The sequence below is a fragment of the Limulus polyphemus genome, unplaced genomic scaffold (genome assembly GCF_000517525.1).
Source record: "Limulus polyphemus unplaced genomic scaffold, Limulus_polyphemus-2.1.2 Scaffold892, whole genome shotgun sequence".
In the NCBI taxonomy this organism is placed as follows: domain Eukaryota; kingdom Metazoa; phylum Arthropoda; class Merostomata; order Xiphosura; family Limulidae; genus Limulus; species Limulus polyphemus.
Window position 1 is genome coordinate 37579 of NW_013666502.1, and position 21311 is coordinate 58889.

General features: G+C 30.7%; 1 protein-coding gene across 2 annotated transcripts; it reads left to right on the forward strand.

Moving 5' to 3' along the window:
* The first annotated feature begins 39 nt into the window (after window positions 1–39).
* Window positions 40–21045, forward strand: LOC106461076 (presenilin-1-like). 2 transcript variants are annotated; one of them, XM_022387907.1, is made up of 11 exons: window positions 40–431; window positions 3349–3454; window positions 4875–5128; window positions 5941–6082; window positions 8027–8094; window positions 9902–10122; window positions 11372–11470; window positions 13142–13222; window positions 15811–15993; window positions 18804–18916; window positions 20700–21045. In XM_022387907.1, the coding sequence occupies exons 2-11, from the start codon at window positions 3386–3388 to the stop codon at window positions 20853–20855; spliced, it is 1386 nt and encodes a 461-aa protein (XP_022243615.1). In that variant the 5' UTR covers window positions 40–431; window positions 3349–3385; the 3' UTR covers window positions 20856–21045. The 2 variants fall into 2 exon arrangements, with proteins under 2 accessions (XP_022243615.1, XP_013776319.1); XM_013920865.2 differs by lacking the exons at window positions 40–431; window positions 3349–3454 and adding an exon at window positions 465–929.
* The last annotated feature ends 266 nt before the right edge of the window (window positions 21046–21311 follow it).

Here is a 21311-nt window from a genome sequence, read left to right on the forward strand (position 1 = left end):
AACCGAGTTTTAATATCCGTGGTGGGCAGAGAACAGATAGCCCATTGTGCAGCTATGTAATTAACAATAAACAAACAAACTCTAAAGCTCCAGTTCGTTTGCTATCTAATAGTGAATAATAAGTAATATTCACAACTAGATTTATCATGTTAATCTTAAGAGTATTATATTAATTGGGTTTCTATGGGAAGAATTAACAAAATATACCTGTGAACTGCTTCCTCAATATATTTATTAATTAAATGCAAGCTTTCAAGCTTATTTATGAGTTTATTTTGGGAAGCTTATTAATTAATTCTCAAATTAAATGAAATTTGTGGCAGGAATTTGGGTTTAAAAATCTTTCAAGCCACAGAACCGTTTTTGGGGCCTGAAAGATAACCCTGGATGGTCAGAAATTTTTGCTTCTGTTCGCCCCGCGCGGTGAAAAGGTTAGTCAGTATTAATTAATTAACCTGTTAAAATGATATATGATTAGAGGACCTGTAATACTATTGTAATAGAGCGGAGTACAAGCTCACTAAACCTCATAATTTGTGTGTTTGAACTTTTCATTATTTAGACTGAACTGAATGGTAATGTTTACTTATCATATTTTCTTAGGAGAAAGAAAAAAGTTTTACTTTAAATCAAATGTACAAGAAATCGCTATTTAACATACTTAAATGAACGACAGCGACGAAGATTTTTTTACAGAATACGACAGCTTGATGTTGAATGAAATAAATAATTCATGTAAAACTAAAAGTTCAAGTGTGCCTGATTTAGTTAAGCCTAACGTTAATCTTAGGCTTATTACAAACTTCGATATTGAAAACACTCAAAGCAGGCATAAGCATAAATGTAACACTTCTACGCAGAAGACTAAGAGCCCACGACAGTTTCATTATGCATTCAGCAGTGTGGTCGAAAATTCAAATTCTGATATGGTAGGTATGACATTGAGAAGTACTTGTACTACGTCAGTAACTTCTTTGTACAACATACAACTATGGTTGTTAAAAGACATTTAACTTTTCCCGCTTCTCCCCTCCCCAAAAATTATATTAACTTAATTAGGGGTCTTCAGTACTTTTGGTATGATAATAATATTAATAATGTCTCTGCTCATCCTATGTCACCGGCAGTCAAGTAAATTTTGGTGTGTTTAAACAATAAGTGTTACACTTACAGCAACTTTGAGAAGTGATTATATTTATAAACTGACCAAGTAAGGGAATGGAATATTTACGTAATGCAGAGATTTTCGGTTGTTATTAAGTTCGTCTATGTATTGTGTAAGTTATAGTAAAATTACAACGTTACAAGGCCAACACTACAGATATTCAAGTTACAAATATCAATTATTCATAATTCAGTAGGTCTAACATTAACTAAAGCGGAAAAGTCATAACATGGGAATGTGTAATTTGTGCAAGTTTTTAGATATAAATGTAAATAACACGTATGAAAAAAAATGCTATTTTTATACAAACAATATTTTAATGGTAGCATGCTTAGTAGGCCTCTGGTCTCCTTTCTGTTTTACCAATAGTTGAAATTTAACAAATGCTCAGTAAACGATAACTAAATCGCTGTAAGAAATTCGGGGCATGCGGGGGGGGGGGGGGGGGGGGTAATTTAATTTTTGTGAAAAGTAAAATAATTTGAAAACTTTTAGATCTATTTTAAGTGTTTATTAAATATTTGAATTTTAAAGTGTTAGGTGGATCCTATTACCATTTATGGGAGCATAGTGAGGTCTTACTCAGAATTTGTCTAGTTCTGGGCTGTGAATTACATTACCATTACACTAGATGTGTATGACACTAGACATGCATAGTTTAATTTAAAAAGATATAAAGGGAGTCTTAAAGGATTGTACCTTTTTCTGTAGGGAGTACAAGAACTATGAATAACTTGATTTAGGTGTTTAAAATTGGAAAGATTGGATTATCTAGCCATGAACAGTCTCAGTGTAAAATTAAGAGATTGGGATATTGAGCTTATTGTAACTTTAAACTTAGTTAGTCTTGATTTAGAATAGATATTCAACAAAATGATTTCTTGATTAGTTTAGTCAAAGTTTTGGAATTGTATGCCTGATAATGTGGTATACTCTTTTTAATTTTTTTTTTGTTCAGGTATTATTGTTGGCACCTAGTTTTGGTTCCATTGCTTTAGGGGATTGCCTCAGGGGTCAGTGCTTGGACCTATGCTTATTTTTTTTTACATTAATGATATAGGCTATGGACATAAGTAGTAACTATTAAAGTTTGTGGATGACATTCAATTCTTGGGTATTTCTAGTTATATTGAGGATGTATTACAAGATGACTTGGATCAGTTGGTTGTTTGGACAAATATTTTGCAAATGACCTTTAATCTTATGAGTGCAAGATAATGCATTTGGGTTATATAATTTGGATCACATGTTTAATGTAGATGAGAATCTACTCAATATCATGACTGGAAAAAAACTTTGAATAGTGACTTGTAGTCACTCTAGCCATTGAGACAGCACTCTGTCACTGATAGCTAAGGTAACAGAATTTTAGAGTATATTTATAGTCATACTGATTACAATTTAAAAGAGGTCATTATCTCACTTAGAATACTGTGTACAGTTTTGGTCTCCTTATCCAAGAAAGAATAAGACTGATTTATTGGAAAGGGTTGAGAGGCTACTAGGATGATTCTGGGGATAGAAAGTTATGGAGATGGGTTGAGATCTCTAACTTCTTTTCTCCTGAGGAACGAAAGGTAAGATGTGATATCATTGAAGTTTACAAGGTTATCTGGGGGATTTACAGGATAAAGGCCTCTGGTTTCTTTATGCTATAATTTGAAGACAATAAGATGAGAGAACACAAGTTTAAGAGTTGGAAAAGATAGGCAATGCTCCAGTGTAGAGTTGATTAACTTGTACAGTGAGTTTCTGTCAGTAGTAGTGGAGGCTGTAATTTTAACAAGAATTTAAACAGGGAATTAGTAATCAGTAGTCTCCTGAAAACAATGTATGGGCTTAAGTTGTAATTTTTTCTCAAAGGTTAGTGTGCAAGGACTGCCTTAAAGAACCAAGTAGACTCTTGATTGTATGTTATGTTTTCAAAGGTGGAAGGATACCTTGGAGGGTGGAATGGCTTTTTGCCATCTTCTATTTCTGATGTTCATGATTTAATTTGTGTTCAAATGAAGGCTGATAACAAGTGCATTCACTTGTAAAAGCTCCAAATAAAACTAGAATTCAAACAACAGAATAAAAAAGGCAGCTGTTAATGAAAGTGAATGTTGTATGTATCTCCGGAACACTTACAGAAATGGAAATGCTTCATCTATAAAAGTGAACTCTTTTTTTTTTTCTTCAAGTTCCATAACATCCCATGCTTAACTTAATCCTCTTTACATGTTCCCAGTTGTGGGAAGATTGTTCCTTATAATGATACAGAATGCCAGTAGGAATTATTATGATCAGGTAAGATCGGAGTTATTAAACAGTTTATTAAAAGAGACCATGTGTGCATTGTAGCATGTTTTCAATATAGACATTTTTATAAATTTGTATTTTTGATTAGCTGGAAGAAATCTTATGTAATGGGTATAACCTTAATGTCTACTGAGATTTTCTCTAAAGTTCAGGAAACAATTTGAGCCATATATAAAAAGTGAGTCAGACTAGAATGAGTAATCACTGTTAGTTTGTCTGTTACTGCCTGTCCTTTAATATTTATTGTGGAGCCTACTGAACTGAATAATTAATTCAAAAATATAATAACAGCAACTTTTACAGGAAGCAAGTTCTGATTTTAATGATTACAATGTTTTGACCCATAATATTAGGTCACCATCAGGTAAAAGTTACTTGAAATAACTTATCTGATGATGGCCTGATACTGAATTTTTCTACTGGAAAAGTTACTGTTACTGTATTTCTGAATTAATTGTCTGCCAGTTAGATCAATGCTGTAAATATTGAGCCTGCATTTTGATGAGGAAATAGATATGACATTAACAAGGGGAATTTCTGTATATATATATATATATATATAGTGTCATGGCTAGAACAGCTATTAATTTTACCTCAAGTTCATAATATTTTTACACATGTTATGGTTACATTCCATAAATTTTGTTCTTAAATTTTGGATGTTAGCGTACTTACACAGGCGATGCAGTAACCCTTATAATTGGCTTGGGATATTTTAGAATCATATGTAAGTTATTTGCTGAAGTGTGTAAAACATGAACTTGTGGGATGCCCTACTAAGGCTTCTGCCTGAATATAAACGTTGGGTATTTTCATAGTTTTTTTTTCATGTTCCCATTGACTTCATCTTTCTTTCTTCTTTTGATTCTGAACCCCCGCAGTCAGCCTGTAGCCACACAGAATTAGAAGTTAGCTAGCATTTTGGTGATATTACAAACATTTGTATGAATGATAATTGTAATTCTGTTTGATTGTTCACTTATTTTCCTATGCTATCTATGTTCAGTTTATTATTCATTTAACAATCCTGAACATGTAAAAGCTTTTAGCTTTTCTGTTAGACATCAGTGTACTTGGATGTCACAGTTTATTTGTGAAGTTAGATCTATTCATGAAACTTGAAGAAATGTTTTTGTTATTCTTAAGTGACTGAACTTTCCATAATTCCTTTTACTGAATAATTGTAAAATAGATCTAGTCAATAGTAGAAACAGTCACAACATTATGAAAATGTTTGATTCTTGGTTTTCTAATTTCTTTCATAGAAATGTTTGATTGTATTTCCTTATTTTCTATTTAGGGCTCACATAATTTTTTAGCATGCATTTAAAATGCTAAAACTATCTTCAGGTTTTTTTCTTATAGTTACAAATTTGTTTACATGTTTTTCATTTTTATGTTATGTTAGGACCAAGAGATAAAGAATTCTAATATAAGTTTTCGAGGTGGAAGCGAAAGTAAAAGTGATGATGAGGAAAGGGATGACCAGATTTCAACTTCAAAAGAAGATACAGCAGCAGTTTGGGATGATGATGATGAAGAAGAACTGAAATATGGTGCCAAGCATGTTATCAAGTTATTTGTTCCTGTTACATTATGTATGCTGGTTGTTGTGACAACAATAAGCTCTATTACATTCTACACTGAAACAGATGTTTACCTGTGTGTAATTTTTTTTTCATTTTAAGATATGTTGGTGATAAATATAAGCAGTGTCTTTTATACATGTAAATAATGTGGTTAGTGTTTTCATTCTGTTATAAATTCATATATAAAATGTTACTATTGTACATTTATGCAATCAAATCTTCATTATAAAATTGACACATTCTCAATACTAATCATCTGTTTCTCACTCAGCTGTTTTTGAAAGTAAGGTCGAAGTCAAGTAGATCTTAAATTATTTAATTGTACTTGCTAGTGTTATTCCTAAAGATTACTATGGCTTATGATCAGAATATTCTATAATTTGGTTTGTGATTTGTCAGGACTTCATCAAGAAGTGGGCAATACAAAATACTTTTAAAAAAATCACTTTACAATTCCATTTATGAGCAATGTTGTAAAATAATATCTGAATAAGTACTATATCTTCCCACAGTTCAATGTTCTTAAATTTTCAGTGGTCCTATGTTTGCTAAAAGTAACTTAATTTATTCACACAAAATTCTAATAGGTCTGAATAATTCATTTATAGTGATGAAAAAATTTAGTAATACAAACTTGAATGTTAGGCTTAATAAGTTAAAGCTTTGCAAGCCCAGATCCAGACTTGTTCTTTTTTTGTTATTATTATAATACTTCAAGTAGCTGAATCATGCCCACAATTTTCTAGTAATGCTATATCAGTGTCATTTTACCTACATTATTGTAGTTTTATTTTTGCTGTGTTTCTGTTTCATTGTAGAAAATTAATTGTAAATATATGTATATATAATTGCCTTTCTGATTGTGATATTAATGATGAAATGCAGGGTCTACACACCTTTTACTGATCAGACAGTGGACACAGGAACCAAAGTGTGGCAATCCTTTGCAAATGCCCTCATTTTGATGGGAGTAATAGTATGCATGACTATTCTACTTATTTTACTTTACAAGTTCCACTGCTATAAGGTTAGTAGTGTTTCTACTTTACTTTTCATTCTGAAAATTCCTTGCGAGATAATTACATTTATTTGAAACAAAAACAGAACTTTTTTCTAACAAACCTAATTAAGTCAATGTTATAAATTTTGAGAATATTTTTAGTAGATATGAAACTGAATAGATAATTGAAATTGCTTTTTCAAGTAAAATGCCATATGTGTAAACAAGTTTTAAGAACTTGTATTATTAACTCAATATTTTTTAATCACTTTGTATGGATGTTATGCCATCAGATTAACGCCATTTCTAAAATCTCATAGAACTATTGTAAGTTGTAATAGTGGCTTACATGTAGATGTAGTATGAAGATAAAACCCATAGTATGGGTTATTTCACTTTAGTTTTGGTATTACATGTATGTCATGAGATTAAGTTCTGAAAATACATTATGAGTCAATCAGTTGTAGTGCCCTCTTTGATCCAAAGGTTGGCAACCATGTCTTCCAGTTCAGTCTTTTCATTTTTAGATATTCTTTGATATTTAAACATCCTTGTCACCCAGCCATGTGCATCCTTTCTGATCTTTATATCTATTGTATTCTCTTCACCCTTCTAAGATAACTAAATATGGTGTACTATTCAGTCCTCACATTATATGTCCAGCAAATGTCAGTGTTCTCTTGCCTGTTTTCTTCATAAATGAACTTTCACTATTTATTCCAGGAAGAACTTCTATATTTTGGCTTCTGTTATTCCAGTATATTTTCACAAAGCTTGAATGCCTTGATCCTTTTTTACACTTTTTGTGGACATGGTGTAACCTTTTCAACTGTAGGTTAAGACCAAATATAAAAACATTTTAGAAATCATGTTCCTGGAAGGGATGTTATCATTTCTTCTCATGATTTTTTTGATATTTCACAGTGTACTTTTTCCATTCCAATTCTTTTCTAGCATCTACCAACTTTGATAACCTATCTTTCCTAAGTACTTTTATTACTTTACTATATGAAAATGTTATATGTTGGTCTTTTACATTTTCTTGACCAATACTTTGGTCTTCTCTGCAATCATGGATATGCTGTAGTCTTGATGGGTATGGTTTATCTTGGTTATTATTTCTTTAAGGTCCTTCTCAGACTTGGTTATTATGATAACCAAGACTCTGCAATAAGACCCAGTAAACAAATTTAGAAAATGTCTATTTAAGTGATTTGTGCAAGTGCTGTCAAAGTATGATGGATTAAGAATATGCACATGCAGGTGTATCTTTAATTATATTTTTCATAATATATTGTTAGGCCTATTATATTTTTAACACAACATTCCTGATCTAGTCACTTACAGATTTTCAAGAATTAGAAGAGTGTATAATAATAGTATTTCAACCACGCTATATTCATAATAATTGAAAAAGAATTGGTTGAACAATTTTTATCTGCCATACTGAAAATTGTTAAATTTTAAAATTAAACAAGATGTCAGTAAGTGCCTCGACAATTGTTTGTTAATTTTTACTTTAATTCCACATCGAAGATTTTATTTTGAAATATATATATGAACATTGGGAACATTAAAAAGTATTCGTGTACATATAGCATAAGCCTCAGTGTGAAATTTGATTTTGCGTAAGAAAGAAACCTATTAACTAAAACTGACCAGATGATTTTATTGAATTATAAGTATAAAGGAAGTTTTAGTCATTTTGTAGATAACCTAGTTTTACAACTGGATTTTATTGCTCTTTAAAGGTCAGTATCAACTAAGTGCATAAACATTAAAATGAGATTTAATAGTAATTGTTAAATTTGTATTAACTTACGGACATAAAAGTGTTTCTACTCGTAGACCATAATAAAGAAAGCTAGCCAAATAGGCTCCGGGACTATTTATAATTTTATTAAAGGTTTAGCAGTTGATACTGCTCTAAAAATAAATAATTTTAAGAACATATATATTTGTTTATTACAGGTCATTCATGGATGGTTAATTGTGTCTTCACTCATGCTGCTGTTTCTTTTTTCATACATATATTTAGGGTGAGTCCTAACAATATTTATTTGCAGGAGAAAAGTTAAACATTGCACTTTTGTTTATTTTTGTTGGTTTTAGTTCTTACAAATGTCAAGTGTGTATTGAATCTTTACTATGAACCTTTTATATCTACAATGTGTATTAATGCAATGATACAAGTACTCTACAGAAATGAAATAAAAACATTCATTCTTAATGCAGGATAAGAACCTTCTGATGTCCTATTTCTCAAATTTTCAGCCTTGTGGCTTTATTGTCTAAATGTGGTCAGGCATAGCCTATGGTTTGTCTAAAGATAAATGTACTTGCTGCCTCACAAATAGAAAACAAAGCAATCGGAGGAACCAAGTTAGCTTATGTATGACCTAGGGAAGTAGATTATGAGAAACAATACATTTCTCAGTAAAGTAATTTAATTTTCAATGCCCAGAGCTATGATTGATGATATGCACAAGAACTGTTAAATACAATGTATCTTTAGTACTTTTGTAACCTGTTTACATGTTGAAAGAAGGTTTTAGTTTTTTAATAAAGGAATATAGTTTTTTCCTGCAAACTGTATTGATTTCACATTTAAATATCTTCATTGCAAAATTACTGTAACCATCAACTATTTAACATGACTTTTAAAAGAACAACTGTCTAAAAATAGAACCTTTCTACAACTCACTCAAACATTGTGAAATAAACACTCATTCCTGTTAGTTAGTTAGGTGTTACTTTTTTTTTTATCTAGATACAGCTAATCATGATGGATGTGTACATGTGAAATTTTTCCAGTTATTGGGTTAGTGAAACCACTGAATAAACTATGAATATAACTAAACCTATAAGGAAACAGTATTGAATTACTATTAAATGTTTAGTTCTTAATTTTTGGCCCAGAATTACTGATAAAATTATAATGTAATTTATAAAAAATATCTCTTCTTTTTAATATTTTTTCTAAAGGACATATGATTCTATTGTAAGCCTAAATAAGTATTGGTTTATTATTATGTGATTAATTTTTAATTATTAGTCCTTACAAAATGATGATATCAAGTAACAAAACCGCCTTCTCTTTTATTTTTCAAATATACAAATGAGAAAACATACTTAAAGTATTTATTTTGAGCTTACAGTTATAGAGATTTGATTAGAATAGTCTTGATAGTTGGCTAAGAAATAGAATTTAAGATTTATTCAGCCATATCTTTATATAATGAATCAGAAATATATTTGGAAATGCCCCCCAGTGGCACAGCGGTATGTCTGCGGACTTGCAACGCTAGAAACCGGGTTTCGATACCCGTGGTGGGCAGAGCACAGGTAGCCCATTGTGTAGCTTTGTGCTTAATTCCAAATAAACAATATTTGTAACTTTGCAAAAATTATCCATATAATCAAATATTGAAAGTTTATTGCACTTTATTATGCTTGGACAAAAGAAACATGAATATCATCATATAACATAAAGGTGATCCTTCTAACAGAAGTGGGACAGAATTATAATCTAATGAATTAGCATACAGTTCCATGTTCTTTGGAAGAAATAAAACAAAACAACCAGGAAGTACATTGATATTTCAAACAGATTAATTTGGATGACCATATGACTCTGAAGATAGAATAATTTGTCATTTCTGAGATAACTGTTTAACACCAACTTGGTAATGAATTGAAACTAAATTTAAGAGAGAGATAAAATGGGTTTAATGCAATTATGTTAATTTTCAATACTTTAGTTTTTAAACTTGAGGAGGCACCGTGTTTCATTTCTAATATATGAAGTACTATAGATATGTTTTATGATTAATTTTGTTTTTACAGAGAAGTGTTAAGGGCATACAACATTCCAATGGATTATTTTACTGTGGCAATTATTATGTGGAACTTTGGAGTTGTGGGAATGATCTGTATACACTGGAAGGGGCCTTTGTTACTACAGCAAGCCTATCTCATCCTAGTGTCAGCTCTAATGGCCTTGATATTTATCAAGTATCTGCCAGATTGGACAACATGGGTAGTACTAGGTGTAATTTCTGTTTGGGGTAAGTTACAGTTTAGATAAGTGTCTGTTTACTTTCAGGAGTAAGTTATTCTTTAGACTAAAACTAGATACACATATTTCTTTCCAAAGAATATTATAGTTCAGATAAATGTAAATGATCTTGTGATTTATAACATATTTTGATTAATTTGACATGCCACTGGATACATTATAATTAAAATTAGTTTAAGCTATATTTTGTTTTGGTAGTTTTTATATTGGTGTAAAACAATTGTGTGTGGATAAATCATGTTTTATAAATTATTTTTTAACCCTTGAACTGCAAAAGGGATTCCACATGGACTGTCCCATTAATGAACAGAATTAACACAAATTGGGAATTTGAAGGTTAGAATTATTTTCAGAAATGTTCCTCACCTTTCCACAGAATGGTTTGTTTCATGTACATCTCCATTATTCTCCCATTTTATTATAGTGGAGTAGAAGAACCCTTGTTTCCCCAGTACTAAGACACTGGGAAGGTCAATATGGAGAGTTCCTCTTTGAGTCAGTGTAAACCTATTGGTGTGAGACTAAGTGGACAATCAGAAGTTGGGACAAGGGTATCTTTCTGGAAGTTTAATACAGGCCACCTCCTACACTAAGTTGTGACCAGCTAGAGGGTCATGCATTCTTCTCAGGATACAGGCCTGGGATGCTTCATCTTTGCACATGTTTATTCTTTTAAGTTTGTCACATAAGTATTTTGTTCCTACTATGGCTTGGTTTATTGCTCCAGCCACACTACACATACATGGTCTGCCAACCTCCTAAGATATACAGGCATTTGAGCAGCTTTTACATTCCACCCCACTTTGTGACACTTTAGCATCATGCAGGAGGTTCTTTTGACTGTACCTTTCTGCACTGCCAACTGTATTGGGCAAAGAGTATTCCTTGCTTGAGATGGATGAAATCTCTATGAGTTTTCCTTTTCTGTTGCTTTATGCTCAGAAAGGAACTCATCATTTTTGGTTTCTTTATCTATACTAGTCTTTCCATCATCGTCTTAATTGCACATGCCAATAAACTTTTCAGAAGTGGTGCACGGTATTAGCTACATGTTCTGTGTAGAGGTATTTTTCTGAAATGTATATTTAGTTAAAGAAAATATTAATTTTTAAATTTAGATTATTTTAGTTATGTGGTTTAATCCTCACCTCATTTAAGAATACACTGCATAAATTTATGAGTATTATTACTTGTTTAATGATTGATAAATTTAAAACATTTAAATATTAATTTTTCAGATCTGATTGCTGTATTGTGTCCAAATGGACCACTGAGAATACTAGTGGAAACGGCTCAAGAAAGAAACGAGCCAATATTTCCAGCCCTTATCTATTCGTGTATGTTTACTATGCATTAGTTAAGTCAGTTATTTTACATTTCTGAAACACTATTCTTGTTAGTTTAATTGTTTTGCACATTTTTAATAAAATTAATAACTGAACATTTTATCTTTTATGTATCTTTATTTACTTATCAAAATGTGAAAGTTCATTACTGTAAGCTATCTTCTAATATGTTTTAACTGTTTGAGGACTGTTAGAATAGTAGTTGTCCTCTTTTAGTCCTGTTGGATCTGATACTTGTACCAATTGTTTAGATGTTTTTAGTCATTACTATATTTAAAAATGTATGAAAAAAATGTATAAACGTTTTTTTAATGCTATAATAATGTTTTTGTACATGATATAGTGCTTCACAATAGATTTATTGTTCCCCCCCCTTCCATTGCCTTTTTTATTTTTCTATTTGACAAATTTAAAGTAATAATGTTTTTGAAAACTTTTAGGTGATGAATTATTTCTAATTTTTTATTATACCTTCTGAAATCTGTACTTCTTCATGCACCCTCTTTCCCTGCATATGACACAGCTTTAGGAAATACTGAAAAACATTTAAAATGCTTTTTTTTCAACTTTTTTTTGCATATTTGTACTGTTTGATGCAAATGAAAAAACTTTTATGGTCTCAGCTCTTCAGCTATGTAAAGTTTAATACACTTCATACTCTTTTGTTTTATTTTATTTTATAATTGAGCCATGTTACTCGTTTGTCACATGGTGACAATGTGGTTTTGAAGTTCTGTTTAGAAGAGATGAAAACATCAAGACAATATAAATGTCTATGCTTAACTCCATGTGAAATGGTTGAGAGCTTCCGTTAACTACTGCTTGATGTTTTATTATTGTTAAAGTATCTAAACGTGAATGCTGTACATATGTTTATAAGTGAATAAGGGCTCATAGCCAGCTAATTACAAAAACAAATTGGGCTAAGCGACAGTACAGGTCCAAAGAAGGGATGTTTGGATCTTCAAGCTCACCTCACTTAAGTACATTAATTTTATGGCAGTTTTTGCAGCAAATGTATTTTTCAAAGGGGCAAAATTAAAATATAAACAAATAATATGTTTAGAAATATTGAATAAATTCACACAACTTGTATATATGTGTAAAATGAATCATTCTGAGCAAAAGTAGAAATAGTATTTCATTTTAGTGATTTGTTTCAGTAGTTTTGATGAGAGTATATCTGATTTATGTACATACAAGAATTAAGTATGATGATCTTTTAACAAAAATAGACTCAAAAGTTATAGTTTTAGTACAACAAAACTTGAGTCTGTAAACTTAGAAGATTTTATAAATGAAGTGAAAAGAAAATATGAAGTTTAGGAAGTAAGTAATTTTTCTTTTTTGAATACAAAACCATTGTGTCATAGAAAATACCTTTAAGTTTCAAAATATTAAATAACAAAATTAGGCCAAAAACACTGATTTTATTACAACTAACTAGAAAATATGTCAAAGTTACTGCTTATAGATGTAATAGTTTTAGTGAAACATAAATGTTTTTGTAGAGCATTATAAAATGGAGTTGACTTAGCTGGAATTGAGAGGGTTAAGTTAATATTAAAATATATTTTATTGTGATTGTCTATTTAATCATTTATTCAGCCATTTTTTACAATTCACAGAAAATTAGATAGATTTTTTTTCTGTTTTGTTTAGCTGCAGTGGCTTGGTGTGTTATGGCAGATAAGGACTTCACTAACAATCAGACTGAACAAACACAAAATAAAATGGTATCAGGTAAGTTGCAGAAAACAATGTGGTTGTAGAATGTATAATTAACAATACAGTGAATTGCCAACATTGAGCTTTACATTGTGACCTCTTTTTGTACTCATTTAAAGTCTTTATAGTTTTGATACTACTAACTTTTAATATAGTGTGTATATCTTCACAAAATTTGGCAGACTTTTAGTAAACATTATAGGTCTTTCACATACAAAAAATCGTATTTTTTAGTGATAAACTAAAAAAAGATTTGTCTGTGAATATATCGAGAATATATATTTTTTTTACTACTTTGCGTGCAAAGTGATTTTTGTGCTAAAATTAAAAATACTTTTTTTCATTTCAAAAATCTCAAATTTCATTCGTGTAATCTCTAAAACCTAAATACATTTCAAATGTTTGTTTTCAGTAAAACTTTATATTTTATCTGTTATTTTCTCTACCATAACTCTATACAAGATTGGTCAATTTGACTGACCTCATAACCACCAAAAAAATAAATTTAAATATAAATTACCAATTTTTCTTTCTAGAATGACTTCAAATTGTAACATGAAACTATATTTGTTTATCCTAAGTAACTTTAAACTTGTAACAGTACACATCTATTTACTTACATTTTATTGTTTTATTATAAGTTGTAAATCACTTAGGTAACATGGAGATCACGTTACGTTATCAAATTACATTACTCACAAGCTACTCCAAACTGCTTGTGTGCAAGCCTTGTGAAACATTTTGAATTTATTATTATTTATTTTACTTAATCTAACCTAAAGAGGTCCCTATTTTTACATTTTATTTACTTTTATAATAATAAATAAAGAATAAACATGAAAAACAAGAAATAAAGTACTTACCCTGGTCTTCTGTTTTTTTGCTGTTGAGTATCAATGACATTTAACCCTACTTTTTTATTATCCTAAGTTCCTTTGTATATATCTTTTTCTCTGATTTTAAGTCTACCAAGGCTGAGCCAAAGTTAGGGATCAGTTAAACCTGCTATGCACATATGCATTTAATTCATGTTAGTTGAAGTGTGTAACCATATCCCATAATGAATGTTTTATTTTGAGTAGATGTGATATGTAGTACTTATGTAGTGGGATGCTATAGCTTTCACAAGAGTTTTTAGGAAATCTCTGAACCACCCATCAATCCTGCTGGTTATGTACCATTTGTTTTACAATGAATTTAATAAGGATAATATACAAGTATAATTTATAAACCTATGGATTAAGATATAAGAGGGATATGACTGTTTGTCAGTCTTGTAATCAACGTGTGCATTTTGTTTTTTATTTATGTACTAATTATAGAATAGTTTGTGTTATATTTTATTATTATGGATTAAACAAATTCATATATAGCAGTTCAAAAAAGTAATTTAAGGAGAGGCAGTAAAATTTTAACAAAAATATTGTTTTTGTTTCAGAGTTCTGCATGTGTTGCATGGGTAAACTTGCAAAGTCATTTAGTAAATAGTATTCCATGATGGAGGGCCACTCATTGACAACATTCACACATTGTATAGATCTGGCTAAATGGTTTGTAAACTCATTAATAGTACTTTAGATAAGTTGTGTATCCATTTTTGTCTATAAAAACACATTAGTATTCACTGATAGATATATCATTCTTTGTGTATTCATCAGGTCAAAAGAAACAAAACCCATATCAATAATAAAATAAGCACAAGGCATTGGAAATCATTCTTACCATAAACTGATTGATAAAGCATATAGCAGTTACAGGCTTGCAATTACCTGTAGTTCAGGGTTACTGTTCAACTGAATATTATACCAGTTTAATTCTATCAAATATTGTTAACAAAGTGCGTACTGTTTTGATAATATGCTGTAATTGCCTCAGATGGTCCTTAATAGGATATACATACAGAAATAAGAAGAGCAAGCTCCTAGTACACATAGCAAAACACCACCAAATATCAGGTGTTGGATGATGACAAATGTCTCTGAACTCAAAAATATGCATTTTTTTATCACTGAGTTTTTTATTGTCTTCATTGCAGTTTATTTCAAGAAGTAAAATACTCATTATATCAACAGCTTATCTGAAGCTCTGCATTAAAACCTGCATACATTGTGTACGAGACTCAAATTGCCAATACTTTAGTTTATAAGTTGGCTTACATTTGTTTTCAGTAAAATTGCAGCTTGATATATAATGAAGAATATAACATATAATGAAGAATAATTAGATTTGAAATCTTTCTGAATCAGTATCGAGGTTGCTAATAAAATAAACATTTTATTTCTGTAACTTTCGTAGAATAATCATTAATAGATTAGAATTACTTGGATCAAACCCCTCCCCCAGTACTCGACAATAAGTCAACAGTCTTATGACCTAAAAATTGGGCTTTGATACCTGTGATGGGCAGAGTGCAGATAGCCCATTGTGTAGTTTTGTGCTCAATAATGACCAAACTAGTTGGGTGAGTATTTTTAATTTCTTGAAGATAATGATGGCCTAAAATACAAGTACAAAAACTCGTGACATTTTTGTGTGTGTGTGACAATGGTGAAGGAAGTAGTACTTTAATGAAAACATGCTACAGTTAATATAGTATCTTTCAGATGGAGAGTCTTCACATTTTGAGAAGGAAATGATAGCTCCTAGGCAGAATGATTCAGACAGGCAGAGACTGCCAAGTGATGAGCAAGTAGTTACCCTACAATCTAGTCAGCAAGATCTCGAGGAAGAAAACTGGGTCATCAAAGATGTTACTAATGAGGATGCACAGAATAAAAAGGAAAAACGTAAGATTATTTGGTGGCTATGAAAGATAGATTTTCAATAGAAACATTACCACAAAAAGAACTTTATAATTCAGTTTTTTTACAAAGTTTTTTTTAATCAACAAACAGAAGATGCTGAAATGTACCACTTTGGTTTAAGATCATTAAACATTTCCAGGTGGGGGATATTAATGATATCCCCTTTTTCAGAGTGGAAATACAAAACCAAATTGTATGAAACTTTGATTTTTCGATACATCACTACTATGAAGGCTTGGTTTGGTCTGAAGTTTCATTCAGTGGTCGTGTCCAGGGTCACTGATGAGGAGTGGAATTCTCCGAAACTAGTCTGGCCCACAGACACACACCTCAATGCAAGAATAGGCTATTCTAAGCTTTTACTTGTTGTTAAACAAATGTTTAAACAACTCTGTTCAACTATGTATGAAACATAGTATAAACTTTCTAAATTGTGTCTAGGTCCTGCTTAAAGAACTTCTATAACTTGATTTATTTTTTCTATTATTTTTTTAGGTCGTGAAACTTCTAAAATTTTGTTGCAATATACTGAAATATAAAATATTGAAATATAAAAAATCTTGTTTATTTATGTGCAAAAGTTTTTCCTAAGTTGTTATTACTTGTTTCAAAAGTATCCTATTATATATTGTTAAGTCTGATGGCTAATTAGGAAGTGAGAATTCAAGCTACAGAAAATTTCTAACTTGTTATTTTTTTTTTACTGAAATGATAGAAGTTATTGAGTCAAGGTTCAAAATTGAAATAGATGACAACTATAGAAAAAATCTTGAAGGACTAACACAACCAAAATAAAAAACACTTACTGTATAACAACCAAATCTAAACACCACTGTGGTAAACAACTTCAACTTAAAAGTTCTAACTGATAACGAAAAGAAAGTTCACACCTTGGTCCTGAATTTTGCCGTTCCTTCAACTAAACTACCTGTAATACGTGGCTCTAAATCTTCCAGAATCTATAGCAGAACAATTCAGATGTCCAACATATGCTATTTTCAGGTAGGTCAAAAAATCCAACTCCAAACTTTCCAGACAAGAACTTTACACTCTGAATTATCTAAAATGGAATAACACCATCAAGATTCTACCTGCAAACAAAGGAAACAGCAGGAATCCTGCATGCCAATAATTATTATAGAAATATCAAAGAGTTATTAGACAGTTATCAATACAAAAATCTCAACAATGAAGTACCTATGACCCACAAATCCAACATACCTCTTACACTGATCATAGTGCAATGAACACACCCTCCCATCACTTAGATGCCTTTTTGGTATCTGTCCTGTCATCACAACAGGGTAACACTGAACACCATAGCTCAGCAAAGTTCACTGAACTTTTTGGAGATTGACACATCAGTCCACAAAATCTTATTGTCAGTTTTGATGTTACAGGCTTTTTACTAACATTCCAACCATAAAACCTCTATGCATCGCCAAACAAATACTGCTGAATGATGAGACTAACAAATAGAACTGACATGAAAATAGATACCATTATGGATGTAAGTACTGTTTGCCTACAGTCCACCTACTTTTAAAATACACCTACAAGTTCTTTAAACAAAGATGGCCTTGCCACAGAATCACCAATCTCTACAGATAAGAAATCCAGTTTTTAGAGATGCTACACTGATGACATGAGTTATCTGACCCCATGGTCATGAAAACATACTTGCCTTCCCACAACACCTAAACTTTGTAGACATCAGAATCCATTCTACCATGGATATAGAGAGCCTCCCGTTCCTTGGCATTATCACCAGCAAACAGAATGACAAACTGATTACTGTCATATGCTGGAAACCAGCTCATACGTATATAATTACATGTCCAGTCACACCATCCACCTTCTGTTAAATGTAGTATTATACAGTGTCTGCACACCAGAGCCAAAACAACTGATAAATAATCAATTGAAACAGACTCCAAAACTATCATACAGTATTGTAAATATAATGGCTACCCTTTCAGTTTTGTCTCTAATAGTAAAAAAGCCAACTGTTACAAAAACCAAATCTACTATAATTTACCAGTTTTATGTGCAGAACTTAAGAAATTCAACAAGAACATGTGATGGAAAACTTAGCAACAAGTTGGATTCATCCTTGTCAAGACTAAACAAAGAACAACTCATGACAAGAATAAAATTGTCATTCATAAAATAATGTAAAAGGAATTATATTGAAGAGACTGGTAGGCATTTTGGGGCAAGAACGAAAAGAACAAAACTGCATGAGACTAATGAAACCACAGGGTTCCTCCCTGGCTGAAAATGCATCATTAATTATACAAAAAATACTGGGACAATTACAGACTCATTCTCAAAGAAGTTTTGGAAAACAAGAAAATTCAAGGAATCTTTCTGAACTAAAACACTGAAGCCCTCACTAAATAGACTCGCGTGGCAGAAACCAGCAGTTTATGGTTACCATTGGTCACCAACTCACATGTTCCACCACCTACAACCAAGATCCACCAGTAAATCATAACACCTGAAATGTCATCTAATCTACTTGTGTTACATTTTTAGATCATTACACCTCCAAGATTTTCCTGGTAATTGTCGCCTTAAACTAGGCAGTTGTTGCTCATTTTACCTTTGTTTCATTCTCCATGAATAATTGCCATCTGTAAAAGTATAAGGTATATTATCTTTGTGTTACTTGTGCTTTTGTATTTATAAAGAGTTAATGCCATGATAGGCTTTCATCTGCTGCATTTGAAAATCTATTGTAAAAACAGTATTTTTCATGAAAAACCCAACATTTTGTATTTTTACTACAGAAGGTGTAAAGCTAGGACTTGGAGATTTCATCTTCTATAGTGTTTTGGTTGGAAAAGCCTCTTCTTTTGGAGACTGGAATACAACTATAGCTTGCTTTGTTGCCATTTTGATAGTAAGTTGAATTTTATCTTTTTTTTTAATTAATATAATTATTTGTGACATTTGCTTTTTATTTTGAATATTTTGTTCATTGTACCTGTCACTCTAACAAGCTGAACAGACTTATTATAGGAATAAAGCAAATTTCTTTTTTAGCACAAAAGCATGATCTCTGTATTAGTGATTATTGGTTACATAACCTTTCAGTTTGTATCAACTTGAAATGCACATTTTACTTGTAGTATGATATTAGCACTGTATTACATTTAAACCTGGACAGAGGTAGAATTGAAACATTAACCTTGAAATGAAGTTTGTGTTTGTTAGATGAAAGCTAAGCCAAAGTTACCAAAAACAATAAAATATTGGCTTATTAGCATGGGGCATATGAACTTGATTTAAGCTCCATTCCTTTTAGTTAAATTCTTATTATTATATGCATTTTTTCTTATTAGATCATTTAAATACAGCAGTGTGAAATGGTTCCCATGTTGTATTTTAAGTGGACAAAAGGTAAATTTCTTTATCACATAAAAATGAAGTACTTATATTTTGAACAACATAAACATTAATCCTTTATGCTGTTTATTGTATGGTTGTACTTTCTTCCTTGAATGAAAACTCCGATTCAGTTAGTTGGATTGGTTTTAAGGTTAAACTTTCCTAGTTATTTGACAATTCAATTATTTATTATTCTGATCAGTTTCAGACAAAGCTTATTATTATTTCTGATTTGTTTCAAAAGAATTATTTACTCCTTGAACTGATCAGCATCAAATGTACTTTGTTCTTCAATGAATGTAGAGCAAAGTTAATTTTGTATTCAAGACCACAACACTATGAGGTAGTACAAGAGAAAGTGCTAAATACTTGCTTCATAAAACTTGGTAATCGTTGAACTTTATTATATTTTCATATCTGTGTGTATGTGCATCAATTTAAAACAGTATGCCACACCTTCACTTTCTTTTTTACAGCTGTAAGAGTAAAATTTTGTATATGAAGTGTATATGTAGTATCTCAAATGATAAAAGTTTGTTTGCCAGGAAGAGTTCTTTAGTGAAACTTTAAACCAACTAAACTTAAATGCTTGCATTTTAAGAAACTTTAACAATAAAAATAAATTAAGTATATGCTCAGGTTTTGTTGTATTGAGAACCACGAAAATTTTATTTTATCATGTTTAACTTCTGCAAACATAGCAGTTCCCATTTAATCTAGAAAATTAAGTAGGTTATTTGGGAAGTTGTTTTGTGATTTAAGAGAGAGAATGAATGGAACATAAGTAACATTTTTATCTAGCATGAGATTGGTTTATTGTTCATATTTAACATCTCACTGACATGATACATTTGGAAATCTTCATATGTTTATTTACTTTTTGTGGTGAAACCAAAAAGCATGACTTTTCTACAAGGATGCAGATACTGTTTGAAAATAGTTCTTGTATTTGTTTTGGTGTACTTATCTGTAGTAATTCAAATGACAAGAACATTTGGTGTGATAACATTCACAATATTTGTCCTTCAATACAATGGGGTAGGAGAAAGTAATGAGTGTCTATTGTATGATATGGGAGCTGTGACATTTATATATGAAATTAAACTTTGTTACCATATAAGCCAAAAAAAGCTAATGGTATAAGTTTGTTGACTGCTGTTAGTTTCCTATGCTAGTGAACATTTTTATTGGTAACATAACCTTTTTGAATGAATCTTGTGAAAGTAAGTGGATTTTTGCTACAAAAATATAAGTAGTATTTTTTATTCTTAACTTATTTTTTCTTCATTTTCCAGGGTCTGTGTCTCACATTACTGTTGCTTGCTATTTTTAAGAAGGCTTTACCAGCATTGCCAATCTCCATTGCCTTTGGTCTAGTATTTTATTTTGCTACTAGTTCAGTTGTTCGTCCATTTGCCGATAGTCTAGCAAGTGAGCAGTTATTCATTTAGTGTTAACTTATAACTGTTTAATATTTGAACAATTTATGTTACTTGTTATATTATTTCTCTGATTGTAATAACTAAAATATGTTTTTGTGTGACATTTGCTGGAATCATATCTTGTAAACCAGTAGCAATTAAAAATTTGTATTTTTAGTTATGAAGAATTGAATGCAAAAATAAATTGTGTTGAAAGACATTTTTACCTGCACTTTATTCAAAGACTACAAAGAATATTTCTTAGTTTTTTTTATTTTGGTATGTTGAAGCAAATCTTATTGTCATTTTTTTTCTCTATTCCACAATAATCTGTTTTAAATTTTTTAGATTGTATAACACAGCTAAATTACAAGAAAATTAATACTAAGAAAATATTTTAAGACTTTCATATTTGTTCCTCTAACATTTCATTATGAATTAAAGAAAATAGTTTTCATTTTGATGGGGGAAAAAGATGAATATACA